The sequence below is a fragment of the Moschus berezovskii genome, chromosome 2 (assembly GCF_049115385.1).
Source record: "Moschus berezovskii isolate FMDL1 chromosome 2, NW_MosBer_1.0, whole genome shotgun sequence".
In the NCBI taxonomy this organism is placed as follows: Eukaryota; Metazoa; Chordata; class Mammalia; order Artiodactyla; family Moschidae; genus Moschus; species Moschus berezovskii.
In genome coordinates this window covers 99,578,565-99,599,759 of record NC_142461.1, presented here as the reverse complement: position 1 = coordinate 99,599,759, position 21,195 = coordinate 99,578,565, and the positions used below count along the sequence as shown (strand labels likewise).

Here is a 21,195-nt window from a genome sequence, read left to right as displayed (position 1 = left end):
CTTTCTGCCATAAGAGTGGTATCATTTGCATATCTGAGGTTATTGATATTTCTCCTGGCAATCTTGATTCCAGCTTGTGCTTCCTCCAGCCCAGCATTTCTCATGATGTAACTCTAAAATATTAAGTCTTAAAAGAATGATCTGAAAAAAATGATATGAGAATGTTGGATATAGAATATGAGGTGGTTAGAGGAAATTAGACAGTGTAGAAACAGACTTGTGTACAATTAGCTTTATAATCTAACTATAAAATATTAAATCTTAAAAGAATGATCTGAAAAAAGTGATATGAGAATGAAGGCAGTCACCATGTCTTGCCCTCTGTTGGCAGCACACAGTGTGATTCCAGGATCTTGCTTCAAAGGTGTAAGACCTCCCATCCATTAGACTACTGATGTATCTTAAAAAAGTGATACGACATATCAGAGATGAAGTTAGATAAAAACTTGGAATTCTTTAATTTGTTTTATAGACAATGAGGTACTCCTGAATTTTTCTGAGTAGGTAGATAACTTGATCTGGTTTCATTTCATTATGAAATAAAGGGGATGATGAAGGGGAAGATGGTTTCAGGGTATTATAATTATCTTAATGGAAATTTTATAGAAAATAAAGTAAATAGTAGAAAATCTTTGTAAATCAAGATTTGAAGGCTGAAATCACATTTGTATGGAAATAGTTTTTCCCCTCATTTATTACAAAAGATACTTTTGATCAGGGTAGTTATTAAAATAAAAAATTTCTAACTGTGGTGCTGGAGAAGACTCTTGAGAGTCCCTTGGACAGCAAGGAGATCAAACCAGTCAGTCTTAAAGGAAATCAATCTTGAATATTCTCTGGAAGGATTGATGCTTAAGCTGAAACTCCAATACTTTGGTCATCTGATATGAAGAGCCTACTCATTGGAAGAGACCCTGATACTGGGAAAGATTGAGGGCTGGAGGAGAAGGGGGCAACTGAAGATGAGATAGTTGGATGGCATCATCAACTCAGTAGACATGAGTTTAAGCAGCTCAGGGAGATTGTAAAGGACAGGGAAGCCTGACACGCAGCAGTCCATGGGGTCACAAAGAATTGGACACAACTGAGAGACTGAACAACAAAGTTATTAAAATATTTACTAATTAGTGTGATACATGTCATGATAATCAACAGGGAGCTGATCTATTTTGATCAAAATAGACCAAGTCATAAACATGTAATTAACAAGGGTGACCATACTGGTATGTACTGGCTGAATGTCAAATTTGCCTTGACTCTGATTTTACAGCCATGGATCTCATGATCTAAAATATTCTCCTTGTTAAACACATTTTGTAAATCTAGTAAAATTTTTATTTTCCAGTTTCTGAATTTAATATATTTCTCTAGAATCTATTTTTTCAGTAGATTTCTATAATTTATATTAGTTTAAGATTAGTATCACACAACTTAATTGATACAATTTTAACATCTGTAAAACCTGATTGTTGGTTGACTTAGTGTCCTTATATCAGACAAACATGTCATTTCTATTTGGTATCTTGAAATATTAAAAGTGAAAGTGAAGTTGCTCAGTCGTGTCCGACTCTTTGCGACCCCATGGACTGTAGCCCACCAGGCTCCTCTGTCCATGGGATTCTCCAGGCAAGAATACTGGGGTGGGTTGCCATTTCCTTCTCCAGGGGATCTTCCCAACCCAGGGATCGAACACAGGTCTCCCACATTACAGGCAGATGCTTTAATCTCTGAGCCTACCTAATTTTATAAAATTCCCAGAAGATGAGTGGACTCCTGTCCTCAAGTAATAGTGTTAATTTACTTCATGTACCTTATAGTAACCTAGAGATACTTTAAAACTCAATCTCTCATCTCTCTCTCTCTCTCTCTCACACCCCCCCCCAAAATGTCTTTATAATTGACCATATTCATTAGTTGCCAAAGTCTCTACCACTCCCTTTTGTATTGCACATTTATATTATTTTATCCAACTGAACGTTGAAGGCATATGTGTTTGTCATCCCTGATTTAGATCTTTATAGGGCTTCCCTGGTGGCTCAGATGGTAAAGAATCGCCTGCAATGTGGGAGACTTGGGTTTGATTCCTGGGTTATGAAGATTCCCTGGAGAAGGGAATGGCTACCCACTCCAGTATTCTGACCTGGAAAATCCCCATGGACAAAAGAGCCTGGCGGCTACAGTCCATGGGGAAGCAGAGTCAGACACAAGTGAATGACTTTCATTCATTCATTCAGGTCTTTGGAGACATCATTTTGTTCATGTCATTATCCAGTTCCAATGGTAATGCGTCATGCTGTGATAGGGTTTTAAGAATTTCTGAGGTGACTCCATCTTTTAAGCACCGTTAACTCTGAAGATTTTTCAATTTACATTTGGCAGATTTTGCTTGAGCTGAATTTGCTTTGACTTCCATTTTAAAGCCTTTTGACTCTTTAATATTCTACTGTTGAACTTCCCAATGATTTTGAAAATAATTCACTTTTTATACCATAGAAAACTTCTCATTTTGATTTCATTTTGAATCTTTCTTCTATTTATGTCTCCTGCTCCTCCTCTGAAACTAATTTCCTTAAAACTGCATTTCTCCAACTCCCACCGATAAAAGCATCAGTGAAAGTGAGTAATTCATGTTGTTGCCCTTGGTGCATACACATTGGCAGGGACCAACTGGAAACGGTCTTGTGCCTGTTTGGTTTGCCTGTTACTTTCATGCCCTCTCCATTCCTCCCTTGGACCACTTGGTGATGTAACTAAGTCTAGTCTAAGACACGGCCAACTTTGTGCTCCTAATGTACTTCTCCTCCCATTGCTCTTTGTAGACATGATGGATAATTTTAGTGAGGATGAAGTAGTGGAAGTACAACCAGAGGAATGCTGAATGGTCACAGCCCAAGTGGCAGATATAATGTTTTTTTCATGAACATTAATGATCTAAGATGTACTTTGGCGAAAGTACATTATAAAGACTTTGTGAGAGGACATTATGACCGGACCCTGTAGGTCTCACTTATAGTCATGAGCAATCAGTATCCACACATTCTAACCTTTACACTACCCTGGCCCATATTAAGTAGGAGAGTGGATGTCAAACTAATGGCAGAATTTGGGGAAATTTTTATTTTTCCTTTACAAAAAAGGTAGACGGTGTTTTGAACACAACTTGCCATAGAACATGAAAGTGTAAGAGTTCTGGCTGTTTAAAGAGAAAAAATATATAAACCTATTTATTTTAATGCTAACAACTAGCCTTCTCTCAAGGGCTTAAAGAAAAAAGCACTGAGAAATGGGAGTGAACTGCAAGATAGTGTTTGTGTAACAAGTACCTCAAACCACAGAAGTCACATGGGCTCTTTCTGCTTTGCTACTTTTGATTACTCGTCAGAGGGTTATACTTTTAGCTTCCCCCACCCTGCAAGGCCACTCAACCATGTGCCAGCTGGAGTAATCTTTACTCACAATGTCTTTACAAAAGCTCAGGAAACAGAGCAGCAATGGCAATTTCATGGAGTACTGTGCTGGTCCAGGGCATAGCTCTTACTCCACACTCACAGGAAGTTTTACCATGGATGATGATAATAGAAGGCTTCAAATGCTGGCAGATACTGTGGCTACTTTGCCCCGGGGAAGAAAGCAGGTATGAGTGCTATTTTTTACCTTTTACAGTGTTCTTGGTCTCGTGAGAGCAGAGTGATATGTTTGTCTGACTACATGTTAAAAATGTTATTTCAGATTCTTTGAAATTAGTGGCTCAGAGTATGGGTGAAGAAAGAGGCAAGGAGCTCAGAGAACTCACACTCTAGTCATTAGTCTTAAGTTTTAAGATCATAAGAAAACATTTTTAAGGCAAAAGCTGAAAGAAGATTATTTTCTCACTACAAGAGGTATTCTGATAAACTAAAAATCGTTAAGCATATCAACTTGAAGATGGTGTGTATTGTAGACACAACCACTCTTGAGAATTGTTGTTCCTTTTTCCTATATGTCTCCCATTGAGTCCTTCCCTCCCAGCCTCTCTCCCAGTCTCTAATAGTCATGTTAATTCATAATCCAGGGAGAGTACATTATTTTTTAGTGCAAGTTTTATTGACAAAATTGTCTTTAGTTCTGGGCACTGGTATGCACCTCACACTATTGGGAATTAAGACTTTTATTGGATAAATGAGTGCAAGATCTGCCACTTAGTAGCTGTGGAATCTTGAGTAAGTGATTTTCTTCTCTAAGATTCAGTTTGCTTTTTTCTGAAATGAAGATAGTAATAGAACCATCCTGCGGGGCTCTTCTGCGGTGTAAGTGAAGAAATGCAGTGTTTAACAGAATGACTGATATGTAGTATGTGCTAAACAACTCAGTAATTTTGTCATTATTTTAATTTTGATTGCAAAGTATTTCCCTAGAGAGGAAAATTCATTTGGGAACATGCAGGTCCAACTGGATTTATTGCGAGCTTTTTCAATTTCCAACTTGTAAAAAAGAATTAAACCAAAAAATTTATCTAGATTTTGGTTAGTTAGCTTGCTATAATGCCCCACATACACATTTGAATACAAAAATATTGAGTTGTTTTAAAGCATGAAGTTTTGCCCTTAAATCTTGAATGCACATTGTATGTTCCTCTTAAGCCTTCTAATTTCAGGATTGCAGAGTTACAGCAGAGTGGAAGAGTCATGATCTTTTTTCAGTGATGCACATAGCCGATTCTTTGGCATTTTTCAAACGAGATAAGGCAATAATTTGTTCTGGTTTGGATGATTGATCTTTTTCAATTCCAAAGTGCCTTTATGACATTAAGTTTAATAAAAAACAGTCCTATCGAGTTACTGTCTGAAAATAAAGCCCCTGTGGGAAGTACCAAAGCCTTTGCTCACTTTTCAGGTATATAACAGTGTAGGGTGTGTAAAGATGAGAAGGACAATTTCCTGGCTTTATAGGGTTTACGATTGAGTAGACAGAACAAGTAGGTGTTACACAACGTAAAGTAACATACGTGCTCTAACCCAAGTACATGTCTTTGAATACAACCTTCAAGGGTAAATGTACTGGATATTGAAGCGTATTCCACAGCAAAGGAATAATTAAAATGCCAAGGTACAGATCTTGGGGCCCTTAGGGCAGTCTCAGTAACAGTACAAAACTGTGTTAGGTAGACCTGATGAGTGTCTGTGTGGGAGAGGAGGAGAGACCTCATGGGCTGCTTTTCATAAGACTTGGACACTTTCCCCGAGGAAGTAGTAATCTGGCCAGCACACAGGGAACCAACTGAGCATGACTGAACACAAGGTTTTAGGAGCCTTACTCTGGAAACTTGCTTGTCGGTAAGTGGGTAGAGAGTGGTGGTGAGGGAGCAATTTTTGCAGTAGTTGGGGAAAGAGGAACTGAAGGAATGGAGAAGAAAGACTCGAAAAGCAGTGAAGAGGGAGCCACGTTTGGTTTTAAGCCTGAGTGAAGAAAGTATGAACTGGAAAGAAGCAATCAGGGAGGCTACGGGAGAAGATGAGAACAATTTAGGTGTTTGAGATGCAGATGTGTGTGTGTGTGTAATCTGTATATCTATGTACACACATACACGCAGTTATTTTACTTATATGTTCACATCTTTTGTAGGTCCTTTCTCCTCCCTTTCCTCGTATTCTTTCCCGTGGTGAGACACCTCCTATTTAGATGGCTTTTTGTTACTGCTGTGAAATTTACTTAACGAAAATAAAAAGCAAAACAAAACATTTGTATATGATATATTTGATTCTGTACAATTATCATCAATGAGACTTGATGCAAGTTTATTCCAACCGTTTAGAATTTTCCAAATGGATGTTCATTTCCTTTAACTGGTCTTTAGAGAATAACTATTCATTTGGCACTGACTGAATTGCAGGCAGCGAGATCCCTGTGAAGCAGTCCCACAAGCAGGTGTTTTCTGCCCACTGTTATTTTCAACCCTTTCAGTGCTGACGTCAACAATTCCTACTTCTTGTTATCGTTGGCTTTGGTTTCTGCAAAGCTGTATCTGGTTAGCCCGTAGTTTCAGATTAATCTTCAGAATCATTTGGGTGTTTGCACTCAACATTATTTAAAAATAGATTTCTCTGTGTTTATATTATCTCAGTACCCGTGTTTGTAGGAGGTGACATACTCCCAGTGAGGTCTCCTACTTTTGAACACAGTTTTAGGAAAAAAATCCCTGCAATGGAAAATGCTGTAGGAAGGAGATGGTATGAAGTAAGGTTATCTTGACGAATGTTGTAATACTAAAAGAGCAGCCATGGGCCTTACACCCATTTTTCCCAAGGGCAGTAGGTCACCCTTGGAAAGTAGTTTTCACTGAATGCCATAGTGAAAAACTGACAAACAGAGTGGGAAGACTGAATGTGAATTCGTGGAACCACACACTGTTTCTCTTTGTTTGGTTTTCTTTGGTTATCAAATTATTACTAAATAGACAACTTCTGGAAGGGTGATTTCAGTTATAAGTCAGATATAGAATATTGTGCTGACTTTGTATGTATTTCTGAGATGGGTTCTGCCCTTCAGGAGCTTTTATTTTATTTCTGGCCACACACTCATCTGTCACCAAAATTCCTAAGTGTTCTTGATGACAAGATATTTTGATCATTTAATGAATACGTTTAGTAGAAAACTGTTAACTTCATTACAAAAGAATTTGATAAGTATTCTCTAATCCATATTGTGGTGTGCTTAGAGAATATATCCAAAAATTTTTCTTGAGAGAGAGTCATAAGCCCACAATAAGATTTTCTTGAGAAGCTGCAACGTTGTACAGTATTTACATTCCTCAAGAGCACTTATAGTTAAGAAATTGAGTTCAGCTCCATTATTTTGTTAATCTTAAAATATTTCTGTGGCGCCATGTTATTCTAAGCCTCCTGACTCAAAAAGGGGGGAAAAAACCTGTATTCATGGAAGAATTGGGAGAATGAGGTAGGGTACTGGAAAGGGAGCAGAACACATAATTTGTGGACTTTTGAAACAAACAACAAAACCAAAAATATCTCATCTGTGACTAGGTATCTGCCCCTTCCCCCACTCATGACACTTTCAGGAAATGAGTACACAGTGGGGAGAGGAAGTAGCCGGCTGTTACTTAGCAGCAGAAGTGGCTACAGTATGAAACTACAAGCTCCTCTGCAGGGCTGACTATCTGGCTCTGCTACAGATTATTCCTGTTTTTTGCAAACTGACAGTTGAAATATTTGGTCTTTGTTTCCCACTAAAGAGGGACATTGTGAATCATCTCATAGCAGCAAAAATTACGTTACATTTCTTGGTAGGCTTTTAAATCACCTGACCAAAACACAAGAGTTGGGATCCTCAGCCCAAACCCCAGGCTCTTTATATTAGAAGCTGAAAAAAAGTGAAAGCGTTAATTGCTCAGTCATGTCTGACTCTTTGTGACCCCATGGACTGTAGTCCATCAAGCTCCTCTGTCCATGGAGTTCTCCAGGCAAGAATACTGGAGTGGGTAGCCATTCCCTTCTCCAGAGGATCTTCCCAACCCAGAGATCAGAGGCTAGCAAGGGGTTAAGGAGCTTTGTCTTCTCAGGAGACATAATTGAATGTGTAGTTTGCAGCCCTGCCAAATTGCTAAACCTAGATTTCTCATATTAGATAATGTGTAATAAAAGACAGCTGTTGCCAGCATATGTTGTTTGTTGCATACCAGTTCCTCATTCAAGAGTTTTGGTGTCATCCCCCCAGCCCCGAGAAAAGACTTAGGTTGGGAGGGCAGTCTAGGGAGCAGAGACTCCACTGGTCAGATTCTAGAAGAAGGCTGCTCACTCCAGGGAGAGGGCTGCAGACAAAACTTGTTCTAAAGTGTAAGATCTTTGATAAGACCTTAGACATACTTCTTTTCACTTAAATAGTTTGGTTGAACCCTAAGAACATTCCACATCGCCTGAGTCTGAGAGTTCAGATCAAAAACAAGTAGGTACTGTGTCTCGATGTGGCATGTGTCAGAGAATTTGATGGTGCCTCATTTATTTAAATTGTTTTTTTAATTTAGATGTTAGGTGCCTATCACAGGCTCATTGCTGATCCAGAGTGGAAGCTAATTTATAATTTGATTTAGTCTGATTTTTTTCTTTTTCTCACTGAGCCCAAGTCAGGCCACAAGAACTGAGTTTCTGCTCTGCATCTCATGTTGTGCTAGGTAGAAATTTCCATTTTAATCTAGTCAATTAGCTAGAGTAGACAGGTTAGCCCGAGAGAGGTGGGGAAATTTCCTTTTCTATAGAGGTCTTGGATTTGTCTTGTGGACTTAATTTTGTATTTGAATCTATCTAGAATGATTTTTTTTTTATTTAGAAGGCAGGTTAATGGAAGATGAAATCTTGAGATTCTCATCAATGCTATGATTATTTGCTTAGCAAAAGTGTATTTAAAATTGATGAGGAAAAAGTCCCAAAACTTTAAGAATTCGTTAATTCCTGCTAAACGAATGAAAAAGAACTATTCATTCATTTAGCAGTTGTGTATTTAATCTTAGGTGCTTATGACAGGCTCGTTGCTGATCGAGAGTGGAAACTAATTCATACTTTGATTTAGTCTGATTTTTTTTCTTTGTTTCACTGATGACCCAAGTCAGTCCCCAAGAGCTGAGTATCTGCTCTGCATTTCATATTATTCTAGGCAGATATTTCCATTTTAATCAGGTCAATTAGCTAGAGTTTGACTGACTTTTTTTTCTATTAGTTCTTCTGCTATGGTTCTTGCTGCTTTAGAATTCAGGTGGTTTTTTTTTTTTTTTAAAATCCTTGTTTGTTTTCTTCCATTTTAAATTTCATTTTATATTTTTAAAAATCTACCCTTGAGCTTTTCCTATGAATATTTAATTTAATGGACAGAGTTGAAGACTCTTTTATAAAACTTTGCATCTCCCACTACCACTTACTTGCTTGTATTGTTAGCTAGTAGTTTACTTCTGTTTTTCTGTTTATATGGTTCCATTCTATTCCAAACCCTGTGCTAGGTGTTGGGGTAGAAATAAAATGAATACATCCTCCAAGAGGCCCAAAGGCTACAAGTAATTATGAACAGAAGTGAGGTATTTAATCCCATCTGCCCTTCATATAAGTATACATATATGCTTCTACATATATAAATATATGCATAATCTGATGAGTATTGATAGCAAGAATAATATTTTTAAATATAAACACTAGTTATGATTTACAGATAGCATGATATGACCTACCTAAGTACTTTACATCTGAAATAAGGATAAAAGCCAAGCAAATGGAAATAATGAAAATAAATTAAGAAAATATGAGTACAGTATAGTTGAGAGGTTGAGCATGCTTGGGCATATCAAGTTTATTGCTCTCTTCCACAAGAAGGCAGCCCACTGCATAGCTGAATGGTCCCCACCCTTGTTAATGGTACTTATCAGGACAAAATCAGGCTGAAACAAACCATACAAACTGTAATAGGCCTTCCACAGTTAGTCCTTATAAATTAAAAATAGATTGTTGTTCACTCGCTAAGTCGTGTCTGATTCTTTGTGACCCCGTGGATGGCAGCATGCCAGGCTTCCTGTTCTTCACTATCTCCTGGAGTTTGCTCTGATTCATGTCCATTGAGTCAGTGTTGCTATCTAACTGTATCATTCTCTGCTGCCCTCTTTTCCTTTTGCCTTCAATCTTTCTCACCATTAGGGTTGTTTTTTTTATAAGCAAATATAGAGAAGTGTTTGTTTTTTTTTTCCCCCGGTTCTGAGCCTTCTCTTGTAGTCTTCAAGACGATATAAATGATTTGCAGTCCAGAACTAATAAAAGAGGAACGTATAATAAATTTATTATTATTGTAGGAAGATGTCAGTTTTTCATTGGGTTAACAATACTGACCAGTGGCCAAATTCTGAACATTGAACCATTAAAGAAAATTTGTGATAATGCTGGCATTTTGTGCTTGGTAATTCAAATTCCTTACAGTGATGTAGCTTAATGCCTTAATGAGGATTTCATTTGTGCATTAATTTCTTCTGCATACTTTTCTCCTTTTGGCTGTTTTCCTCTATTTTACTTTTATTTGTTTGGACTCCTGCATTATCTCCTGATATTTTCTCTAGTCACTGATATATAAGAAGCATAATAGGTTGCCACTTAAATAGACTAACCAGTAGCATGAACTTTTGTTTTGGAACCCTGGACCAACACTTGAGAATGAGCTGATTAACATTTGTTAATGCCTAAGCAAAGAACCAACACAAAACACACAAAACTCACTATAATTACCTTAAAAAAAAAGATGACACCTTTCAGCAACTTTTCCTTTATTAGTAATGATAGACTGTGTCCTGGAAGCTTATCTTTAAATGATCTCTGGCTCAGACGGTAAAGCATCTGCCTATAAGGTAGGAGACCCGGGTTCAATCCCTGGGTCAGAAAAGTCCTGTGGAGAAGGAAATGGCAACCCACTCCAGTACTCTTGCCTGGAAAATCCCATGGACGGAGGAGCCTGGTGGACTGCAGTCCATGAGGTTGCAAAGTGTCGGACACAACTGAGCGACTTCAATTCACTTCATTTTCCAAAACATGCAGAGGAGTAAAGTGAAAGTGTTAGTTGCTCAGTCCTGTCTGACTCTTTGCGACCCAATGGTCTATTACCTGCCAGACTCATCTGTCCATCTTGCCTGGATTCTCCAGGCAATAATACCAGAGTGGGTAGCCATTCTCATCTCCAGGGGATCTTCCCAACCCAGGGATCAAACCCAGGTCTCTCACATTGCAGGCAGATTCTTTACTGTCTGAGCCACCAGGGAAGCAAAAGGTTATATCATTTATAACATTTATACCATTCTGAAGTTCCTTTCCTTTCTTGGCTAGAAATCTCACTGTACTCTTTTAAAATGATTGCAAAAATAAATCATAAAAATAATTGAGGTTTTGAGTCCCTCGTTTTACCCAAATTATGCTTCTAGGTATTAGATGATTTTATCCTTCTAAAAACAGTAACATATTGAACTATTACAATAAACAGTCATCTCATCAGCATCTCCCCAAACTATCAACTATTTGGGTTCTATATGCCATTCTATGGGTATTATTTTTTCTTTGGATTTCAGTGTGATTATAAACTGCTGTGGTTAAACTTTCAGAGGCTATTTTAGATACAGATTAGATATGAAGCTTTTTTTTTTTGGAAGCTTTGGAATTTTGCCACATTACATTAATTCTTTTGCCATAGGGTGTTATTATCGAAGCCTCTTTTAATCTTTCAAATGGAATACCTGAATGGTTTCTTTCTCAGCTCTCCTTTGCTATCACTGGAGAATGGAAATTACTGCCTTTCTGTAACAATTTCCCAGGAGTGGGGCCAAAGAAGAGTCCTTTGTGATTTAGAACATTTTACAGATGTGTCTTAAGGATCTTTCAATAACTGTGTACTTGTATTTTTCAGCTTGCTCTGACAAGATCAAGTTCTGTAGGTGACTTTTCCTGGTCTCAAAGGTAAAGAATTTCATTTTTTTTTGGTGTCTCACCAAGATATTTAGGAACACAGCTTTCCAGGCTGTTGATATCTCACACACACACACACACACACACACACACAGACACAGACACAGTCATACATACTACAATTTATACAAACATCAGCTATTTTTTACTGACAGCTATTTTTAATGATAGATATGTGCCAAATGTGATACTTTGATCTTCATTCCTAGCTTTTTTTTTACAGAAAGCTTGTTACTGTGGAAAAACAAGATAATGGAACATTTGGATTTGAAATTCAGGTGGGCAGTTTTCAAATTTTCCGGACTTTTAATTATGTCATGATATTTACAAAGAAAACTCTACTCTTGCCTGGAAAATCCCATGGGCGGAGGAGCCTGGTAGGCTGCAGTCCAAGGAGTCGCTAAGAGTCGGACACGACTGAGCGACTTCACTTTTCACTTTCTTGCATTGGAGAAGGAAATGGCAACCCACTCCAGTGTTCTTGCCTGGAGAATCCCAGGGAAGGGGGAGCCTGATGGGCTGCCGTCTATGGGGTCACATAGAATCGGACACGACTGAAGCGACTTAGCAGTAGCAGCATCAGCAGTGACTTGTGTTCTATGTGTGGCTGTTTTTGGCAGTTTTTCGGTTTGTTGGGTACCGTCAAGGAAAGAAAACATTCAAGCAGATAAAATAATCACTCTGAGATTTACTCAACTTCTTGTTTCTCTTTGCTTTATTCTTCTTGTTGGTCTGAGACTGATCAGGAATTCTTGCTATCAGTCAGCTCATAAATAAGAGAATGACATACTCTTTATAAGTGAATCTTATTTATTTGCATTAGTGATGGGTTATGCATAATATTTTCTTATCCTGTGCAACAGATTTTGTCTACACTTCAGTATTCAGAGATAATTGAAAGAAATATATTTGTGTATATGGACTGCATCTATTCATTTATAGTTATTATTGCACTTGAAAATACTAAAGTTTTCACATTGGACTTAATGAGAAATTTGTACTCTTTTCCTTAGTGGTAACATTTTATATTATTGTTTGAAAATACTATTATTTGAAAATACTTAAGAATATTTGGCTCCATGCGTGTATTGCCTCATGCTATAGGAAATTTTAAGTCGTTATGGATTTCTATTTAATAGCCTAAGAATTTAATTTCTTATTTGCTGTCTGGTTTTTCATGGCTATATTTGTAAATATGATGCATTATGTCAAACAAAGGCTTGTCTAATTAAGTGCAACAGAAGTAGTTTAAGTATTACTGTGTTCTTTTTCCAGTACACTTCTGCATTTCTTTTAGAAGCATTCTGCATAATCATATCCTCATACCAAACATCAGTTTTTATATCTTAATTTTGGTGCTGGCTTCAGAAAACTTTGGTGACTAATTATCAGGGCATCAATTGGAAACTCAGTGTGTTTTAAGATTAGGAACAGAAAGCTGCTCTGTAAGGTGCGTTTTAAGAATAAACAAAATGGAACTTTAGCTGCAATGAGCAGGGAGAAGGCGCGCAGAGAAAAGAAGAGACCTGCTTTCTGAATTCTACTTTTGCATTTGGTGAAATCTCTAATTCTTTCATTGGGCTTTAGAAGCATAGTACTCTCTCTTATTCCTCATTCACATGAAACACTCCCTATTCTGTATTGTAGAGACACTGTGCTTTTTGTGACCACTTCTTTTCAAATGAGAATTATGCCCAAGGATGTGCAGTGATTGCTACTGAAAACAGGAGCAAAGACTACTCATTTATCCTTACTTAATATGACCAAGGAGAATCTCTTCTCATATTTCTACAGACATATCACTGCTTCTCCCACACGTCTCCTTCATACCAAAAACACTACATGGAGCAAGAATCAAAACTGTCATTAGTAGACAGCAGGTTATAGTGGCCTAAACCTTTGTGGATTCACATGAATGATGGCTTCACCTCTGGACTGTAGCATGTTATTTTAGTGATGCAAGGGTCCATTCCTCTGCAAATTCCCTATGGGTGTATGTTTTCCATTACTAGCTCTATACATTACCTATTACCTAATACTCACGAGGTTTATGATTGTCAAATAGGGGGCATGCCCTGAGAACATTTTAAAGGCCAAGTAGAACCTCATATACCCTTATTGTGCCTCTATTCCTTAAACGTATTTGGGTCCTGGTCAGTGGGTCACAGGGCATGCTGGGAGAGAAGAAGTCCACCTCCTCTGGTTTCCATGGATGTTAGTGTTTTGCTGATATGGAGAGTAATGTAGCAAGACCAGAACTCAGACCTTAGATTCATTTACAACTGAATTTCTGTTCTTTTAGTGCTACTTTAGTAGGTTCTTAGGCATTTTAAATGAGATAACATATGTGAAGTACTTAGTAATGTGCCTGATTCCAGTAGGTCAGCAAATGACTAGTGTTAGAATGAAGGCTATTGGGCATCAGAAAGTAGTGTACTTTTGTGTCTCTAGGAAATGACTGAGCAAAAGAAAAATATCCAATGATTCGTTCTTTCCAAAGCTTTGGGACCTCTGCCTATCTCTAACCACGAATTTTACACCTGTGGCAAACATATACACAAGTGCATGCTACATCATTTAACGTTTCCCCTTCACTGTACTTACTTTGCTTCCTGGACATGGAGTGTAAATTCTCACTGCTAATGAGAACTATTATAACAGTGGTTTCCCAAAGGAAGGTCTCATAGCTTTGGTCCATGTGTTGCATGAACCAGACCATGCTTCATTACTGGAAGGGACTGGGCGGTGGCAAGAAGATTCCCTGACCAAAAAAAAAAAAAAAATCTGTTAAAGGAATCTCTGATATTGATGGAAAGTAAATTCAGTTCAGTTCAGTCTGCCCAGTCATGTCCGACTCTTTGCGACTCCACAGACTGCAGCATGCTAAGCTTCCCTGTCCATCACCAACTCCTGGAGCTTACTCAAACTCATGTCCATCGAGTCAGTGACACCATCCAACCATCTCATCCTCTGTTGTCCCCTTCTCCTCCTGCCTTCAATCTTTTCTAGCATCAGGGTCTTGAAAGTAGATTACATGATCTCTAAAAGTCTCATATGCCTTTAAGATATGGGGACTCTAAATGCCTTTCAGAGTGAATAGAAATCCCCTCAAGGTTAACAAAGTCAAGTTTCTAGAAGTTTCTTGCATTGATTGACCTCTGGTTCTGCTGGTTCTGGAAACTGTTTGTCTAAAATATAAAGGAATGGACGTTGGACATTAGTTTTTCCACAAGGAAGCAGTACTGGGATGTGGTTTAATTTTAGGAAACAGATATTAGGAAGACTTACTCAACTCAGAATGCTGATTTTGCTTCTAAACGGAACTAGACCTCATAACTTAAATATGTGAAAAAGAAGAATATAGACCACTGGGCCACTCTATTCATCAAACATTGGTGCTGTGTTCTTAGTACAAATCGAAAGGGAAAACAAAACCAAGTTGCTTTTGCCAAATTGAGGCAAGAGGCGAAGCATAACTTTTTCTCTTTTAGTTGAATGGCTAATGAACTGGTGAGTATTCAGGGCAGGTGTACCAACGAGCGTTTAGGAATGAAGATAATTGAGTCAATTATAATACTTTTGAATTAATGAAGGGCAGATTGTCATTATTTGCAGAGCTCTGATTTAAAGTAATTATTGTTGGCATATCTCACTTGCTGGATGTGTACTGTTTCATGCACTCTGGTAATGAGTACTTTAGCTTGGGAGAATCACATGGAGACTTTTCTCTCTGCTCTTGGCTACTGTTGTTTTATCCTATGGGGGAAAGAGAAACTGAATTTTTCTTGTTAAATACACAGTAGCATCAGGTGGTCTCTTAGGCATGAAAGTCTTAAATCTTAAACCAGCCTTACACTGCTTTCTTTCTTAAGCCAGATGTGTTTTCTTTTAACATTTATTTATTTACTTTTAGCTGTGCTGGTTCCTTGTTGCTGTGTTGCTTTTCTCTAGTTGCAGTGAGTGGGCTTCTCATTGCGGTAGCTTCTCTTTTTAAAAAGCACAGGCTTTACAGCATGTGGGCTTCAGTAGTTGTGACTCACAGGCTCCAGAGCACAGGCTCAGAAGTTGTGGCACATGGGCTTAGTTGCCCCCTGGCATGTGGGATAATACTGTTCCAGGATTCCAGCTTGTGTCTCCTGCATTGGCAGGCAGGTTCTTTACCACTGAGTCACCAGGGAAGCCTCAGATGTGTTTTTTTATGAATGAGGTCAGCTACAGAACGTGTGGAAGTGTCAGATTGGTCCTTATATTCAGTTTATACTCAGAAAAGCTTCCCAAATTGTTCTTTGTACTTATGTATCATGTTATGTTAGGTAATTGTACTGCTTAATTTTTCTTGACAAATAGATTTTGAGTTTTTTAATGTAAAAATGTATCTTTCTCATTTTACAGACTTACAGGCTCCCAAACCAGAATACCTGCTCTGCAGATATGTGCACCCTGATCTGCAAAATCCAGGAGGACAGCCCAGCACACTGTGCTGGCCTGCAAGCTGGTAAGTCAGAACTATGCTTATGTTTGGAATTATTTAAACAGCAAGAAAAAAATTTTTTTTGATGGTGAAGGTCAGGATGTGATTGTTGCTTTGAATTTCCTCAGCTCCTTTATGTTGCCAAGGTTTGGGGCTCGTGTGTTTTGTTTCATTTGTGGGTCAGGAAAGATTATTTAACCAATCATTTTAACACTCGTTTTTCTTGGCATCTCCCAGGTGATGTCCTTGCAAACATCAATGGTGTGAGCACAGAAGGCTTTACCCACAAACAAGTTGTTGACCTGATCAGATCGTCAGGAAACCTGTTAACGTAACTACATGACTGCTTCCCGTGGGGCTTAAAAAATTGTTACGGTCTCTCATAATGCCTGTTGAGTGAATGAATAGGTTTTTTGTTCAGGATCACAAGGGAGACGGCGCACCATAGCTTGGGGATTCGGTACAGACGTTTCTATCAGTTCCTTTTGTTTCTCAAGGTTTCCTCAAACTTGAACATGTTGTCAACATCTGAAGTCAGAGGGCACCAGTAGCCCAAACGTCTGAGTGGGAAGGATAGCATTTTTAAAATTTTATTTTTGATTCAAATTCAATTAAACTGGCCTACATTCTCTTTAGATAGAGAGGAATGAATCCACTTTCCGTGGTTGACATAATCCTGTGGTTAGAGCAAATGAAAGTTCAGAAGGGCTGAGCTTTTTCTTCTTATACCACCAGCCAGTTGTTTTTCTCTCCCAGTATTCTGTCTGAAAGAACAGTCTGCTCAGCCTCCCACCCTGCAGCACATACGCTGACACCTGCTACTAGTCCCAGTTTACCAATGGGATGTTTGTTTCCACAGTAGAGATCCAACCATGTTTCCAACCTTAGAACCTAATAAGACAAAGATGGAATTCACCCATTCATTGAAATAATATTTATTGAGCAAACACTGTATTTCCAGCTCTGTGATAGGCTCGGGGAGACAAAGACTCCTCTATTGCTTTATTAATTATGGAAAGAGATAGGTAAGAAAAGCCCACAAAAATAAGTAATTTTGATATTTAAATTATGATAACTATTATGGAGAAAGTAGAAAAAGGGATGGGATAAAACACTGAGGGAGAGGGCTGCATTTGTAGCTTAAGTGTTAAAAGTGGTCCTTTCTGAGAAGGTGAATTTTGAGCTGAGAGCAAAAGGGATGGTTCGATGAACTCCTGGTGAGAACATTTCAGGTAAAAAAGAGAGGTTTGAGTTATCAAAGTAGGCTTGGCATGTTCAAGGGATAGAGAGATAGCCAGTATAATTAATTGGAGGCTGGTGAATTAAGAAGAGTAGAGTAAGAAATGAAGACAGAGCGCTCTCCAGGAAGCAGAGCATGGGTCTCACCAGTCAGGTTTAATAGTTTAGAATTTATTCTGATTATCTCATTTATTCTTTATAGTCATCTTGTGAAGTTGATTTTATTCCTATTTATAAATGAAGTGACTCAGGCTGAAATGAGGTTTAATTAAAACCAACCACCTAGTAAGTGCCTGAACTGGGATCTGACCATCTGCTCTGGATGCCAGGATCCTTTCTCCAGCTATCCCACAGCTGTTCCTTGCAAGCTGCCAATAAAAAATTCCCTGGACACTCTTTTGTGATTCTAGTCTAAAACTTCAAAGGATTTTTTTTGGGGGGGTTTTGTGTGAGAGTAATTTTGAAAGATGCCTGGTGGTGGAAGAGGGCCGTGCCCAACTCTATGGTTCCTATGAGTTCAGGATAAAGGATGGGGACCACTCTAGTGCCAGAGAAATTTCAATCTATGAGGTAGGAACATGTTCAAGGGAACATGCTGGTGGTTAGAATCAGAAACCTGTATTCCAAATGGGTGAAGTGGGCAGACCACAGGTGTATAATTAAAGAGTAGTGGGTGGAGACAGGTGGAAATCCAGAGGTCAGGGAAATGAGAGACAGCTTGTACAAATACTGAAGACAGTGGCCAATCTATGCCTACAGTTCTGCCCACAGAAATCTGTTGCTTGGGTAGGTCAGATCAACAGTAAGGTACCAAACAGATTCACATGGATCCTCCCTAACATCTGGAGTCAAGAGCCCGTAATGAGAAAGCTGATGTGTTGGCTTGCTATCATCTCATTGTCTTGGGTATAGCATTATACCCAATAGACTGCATTTAGTATTATTATTTTACCAGGCCTTGACAAATTTCTTGCATCCTTATGGAGTTAAAGCTTATTTATCAGAATGACTTTGAACCAGTACTTAAAAAGATGCTTAGTTTTGTAACTCATATGTCATATTTATCTTATTCAGAATGATGGTTTAGTAGTCAAAATAAAGGCTTCTAACTTGAGCCCACAAAACAAATAAATCATTCAGGATAGAACAAGTCTCTATTTTTAGAAAGGGATTTGGTATAGGGAGAAAGAACACCATTAAATTGTTAATTCTAGGATTAAAGTTTGTACACTTAAAAGTTTTGACATGAGTCATTTGAAAGTTAATATCTCAGTAGTTATGATCCTATTTGTTCTAGTTCTAAATTTTGGGCAATTTAGAGAGGTAAAATTTTCTAGAATCCTAATGAAGAAAAGATTTTCCCATTTCAAGAAGTAGTTTTTTGATTTCATTGTTTGAAAGTCCCTAGCACAGGTTTTCAGTTGTATTCCTCATGCTTAGCACGATGTTGAAAGTCTGGCTCATAGTAGATGCCCAATGAATATTCACCAAATGAAAGAGGTGGTTCAGCCAGACCACACAATACGTTCTAGTAGAGGACAACCATCATTGCCCTAGAGTGGCTTCTATAAAATAAGCTACAGTTTACAAATAAACCAGAGCCTTTTCTTCTAGTCACCCTCTCAAAGGGTGTATTTTTTTTCCATATTCTTTCTTTGAATGTTGTTGGAAGGTTTGGCTTAGGTCCAGATACTTGAAGTGCCATGAGAATGGTGACATTTATGTTGCTTGTTGAGGATAGTCTGTACTCAAAGTGTAGTACTCTGTGAGGGATGGTGCTTATTTGAGAGAATCACTCATGTTATTTCCCACCCCTCTCCTTTTTTTCTTAAAACAGGATAGAGACTCTTAATGGAACAATGATTCTCAAAAGAACAGAGCTTGAGGCAAGGCTGCAAGTTTTAAAGGTAATTTAATTTAATACAGTGAGGCAAATTTTTATCCTTGAATGTGTGAGTGGAAGAATAAAGATCTATTTGAAGAATTGAGATAGCCCTTGAAGATGAAATGTCGTGATGAGTCTAAACTGCTGAATTATCAAGAGCCATACAATTACCTTTGCAGGAATATTAAATTCTACAAACCAGGGCAAATCACTTCCTTCCTTCCTCCCTCTGTGTGTCTGTGGGGCTCAGAAAGGCAACAGGAAAGCACATCACATGAAGAAGTTTTCATTAATGCACCTGTGATCTCTTTGATTTACATTCTGTTTGGGAAAAAACAAAGATGGAGGAGCTGTCATTTTCCCAAGTGCTGTATGTGTGTGCAGGAAGGCCTGGGATTTTTGTTTTCTGTTGTCCTTCCATTTCTCCTCCTTCTTATTACATAGATCAAGTTCCTCTACTCCTGTGGATATCCTTGAATTTACTTTTGCTGGCAAATACGCTGTCAACTCTGGAGAAGAAATTAAAGCTTTCAGGAGATACTGAACAATGCAGGATATTCAGTGAATATTCTCTGGGCTCTTTGAGGGTCTTTAAAATCTCAGTTTCCTAGAGTGAGGAAGTTCTGGCAGGCCATGAAATCTAGGACCTCACTCATGCTCATCTTAATTATTGAGCCCAAGAGGGTAGAGTTAACATATTTCTGTATTATCTTGTATTCCTCTCTTCTCCCACATCTAATTTATCAACAAGCCCTGTTTTCTTCTTTGTCAATGTTAGTTTTATATTCTTACCATTTTTCTATCCCTCTGATCTTTTGAATCAATCTATAAAATTCCTTGAAAAAAATTATCCTCTGTTAGATTGTGATAAGAATTGAATTGTCTTTATAAAATAAATGAGATCAATGAACATTTTTATGATTTTTGCTTTCCTTACTTCAAACACAGGGTCTGTGTCTTTCCATTCAAGTCTTTTATGTACTTCAAAAACATTCTGTATTTTCTTCATCCATTTTATATTTACATTGATTATACATTACATATTATATAATGTATATTACATATACACTGATAGATTTATTCCTATATAATAAATAAATTTAAATTGTAGTTTTAATTAATAAATATAATTATTTCTAAATTTTTCTTGCTGTAATTAATGTGGTCTTTTAATTTTTCAACTGCTTATTGCTATTGATATTTATATAAAGTTTTAAATCCAAGAGTCGTGCTGAACTCCCTTTATTCTGGCTATATGTTTGCAGATTCCCTTGGATTTTTTTATATAAACATATTATCTGCACATAATAAAAGTTTGCCCCTTTACTCCCAATTATTTAACTAGTTTATTTTTTTCTTCTCTTGTAATATTGGTTAGGACCTTCAGGGTATTGCAAATAGTGAGTGTTAGTTTTCAAGTTAAAAGAAGAGTCTCTAACATTTTATCATTAAAGTTTTGTAAGGAGTAAATAGCTCATCATATTATCTGTAGGTTTTTTAAAACTGTCGAAAGTTAATTTGTTTCTGCAGAAGAGAGTCTTAGTGAAAATCTTTTTTGAAAAAGTAAAACAGGCTGTTTCAGCCTTTTGTAAGGAAAAAAGGAAAGAAATGTAGAATATAAGCTAGTTCAGTTCAGTTCAGTTCAGTTCAGTCGCTCAGTCGTGTCCGACTCTCCGCGACCCCATGAATCACAGCACACCAGGCCTCCCTGTCCATCACCAACTCCCGGAGTTCACTCAAACTCATGTCCACAGAGTCGGTGATGCCATCCAGCCATCTCATATAAGCTAGTAGTGTTATTTAAAACATAAGTGAAAAATAGGTTTATGTTTCATGAATAAAGAACTCTCTTGCACGACACATATTTGTATGTTTATAAGCATTTTCTGTACTTTGAACATTTTCTCTTAAAGTTTAATATACATACTTTATTGTTTTTCTAACCTAGAAAATTTTCAACACCTCCATCCTCTCCCAGAACATCAAGAATCTTAACATCTTTAAACGTCCATTTAAGACTCCATCTTCCTTATTATTGCTTAATTTAAAAATTCTATCAATTTTTAAAATAAAAAAACAGGTTTTTATTCCTAACCGCTGGTAATGAGCAAGTAAACCAAGCTGTGAAC

At 37.7% G+C, this 21,195-nt stretch overlaps 1 protein-coding gene across 1 annotated transcript in view; it reads left to right on the top strand.

Moving 5' to 3' along the window:
• Positions 1-3,386: 3,386 nt before the first annotated feature.
• CYTIP (cytohesin 1 interacting protein) overlaps positions 3,387-21,195 on the top strand; it is a 31,626-nt gene continuing 13,817 nt past the window's right edge. The window contains exons 1-6 of the mRNA XM_055397824.2: positions 3,387-3,634; positions 11,413-11,462; positions 11,695-11,749; positions 15,864-15,966; positions 16,180-16,273; positions 19,019-19,088. Of these exons, the coding sequence (XP_055253799.1) occupies positions 3,458-3,634; positions 11,413-11,462; positions 11,695-11,749; positions 15,864-15,966; positions 16,180-16,273; positions 19,019-19,088 (549 nt within the window). The 5' untranslated portion in view covers positions 3,387-3,457. The remainder of the gene's footprint in view (positions 3,635-11,412; positions 11,463-11,694; positions 11,750-15,863; positions 15,967-16,179; positions 16,274-19,018; positions 19,089-21,195) is intronic.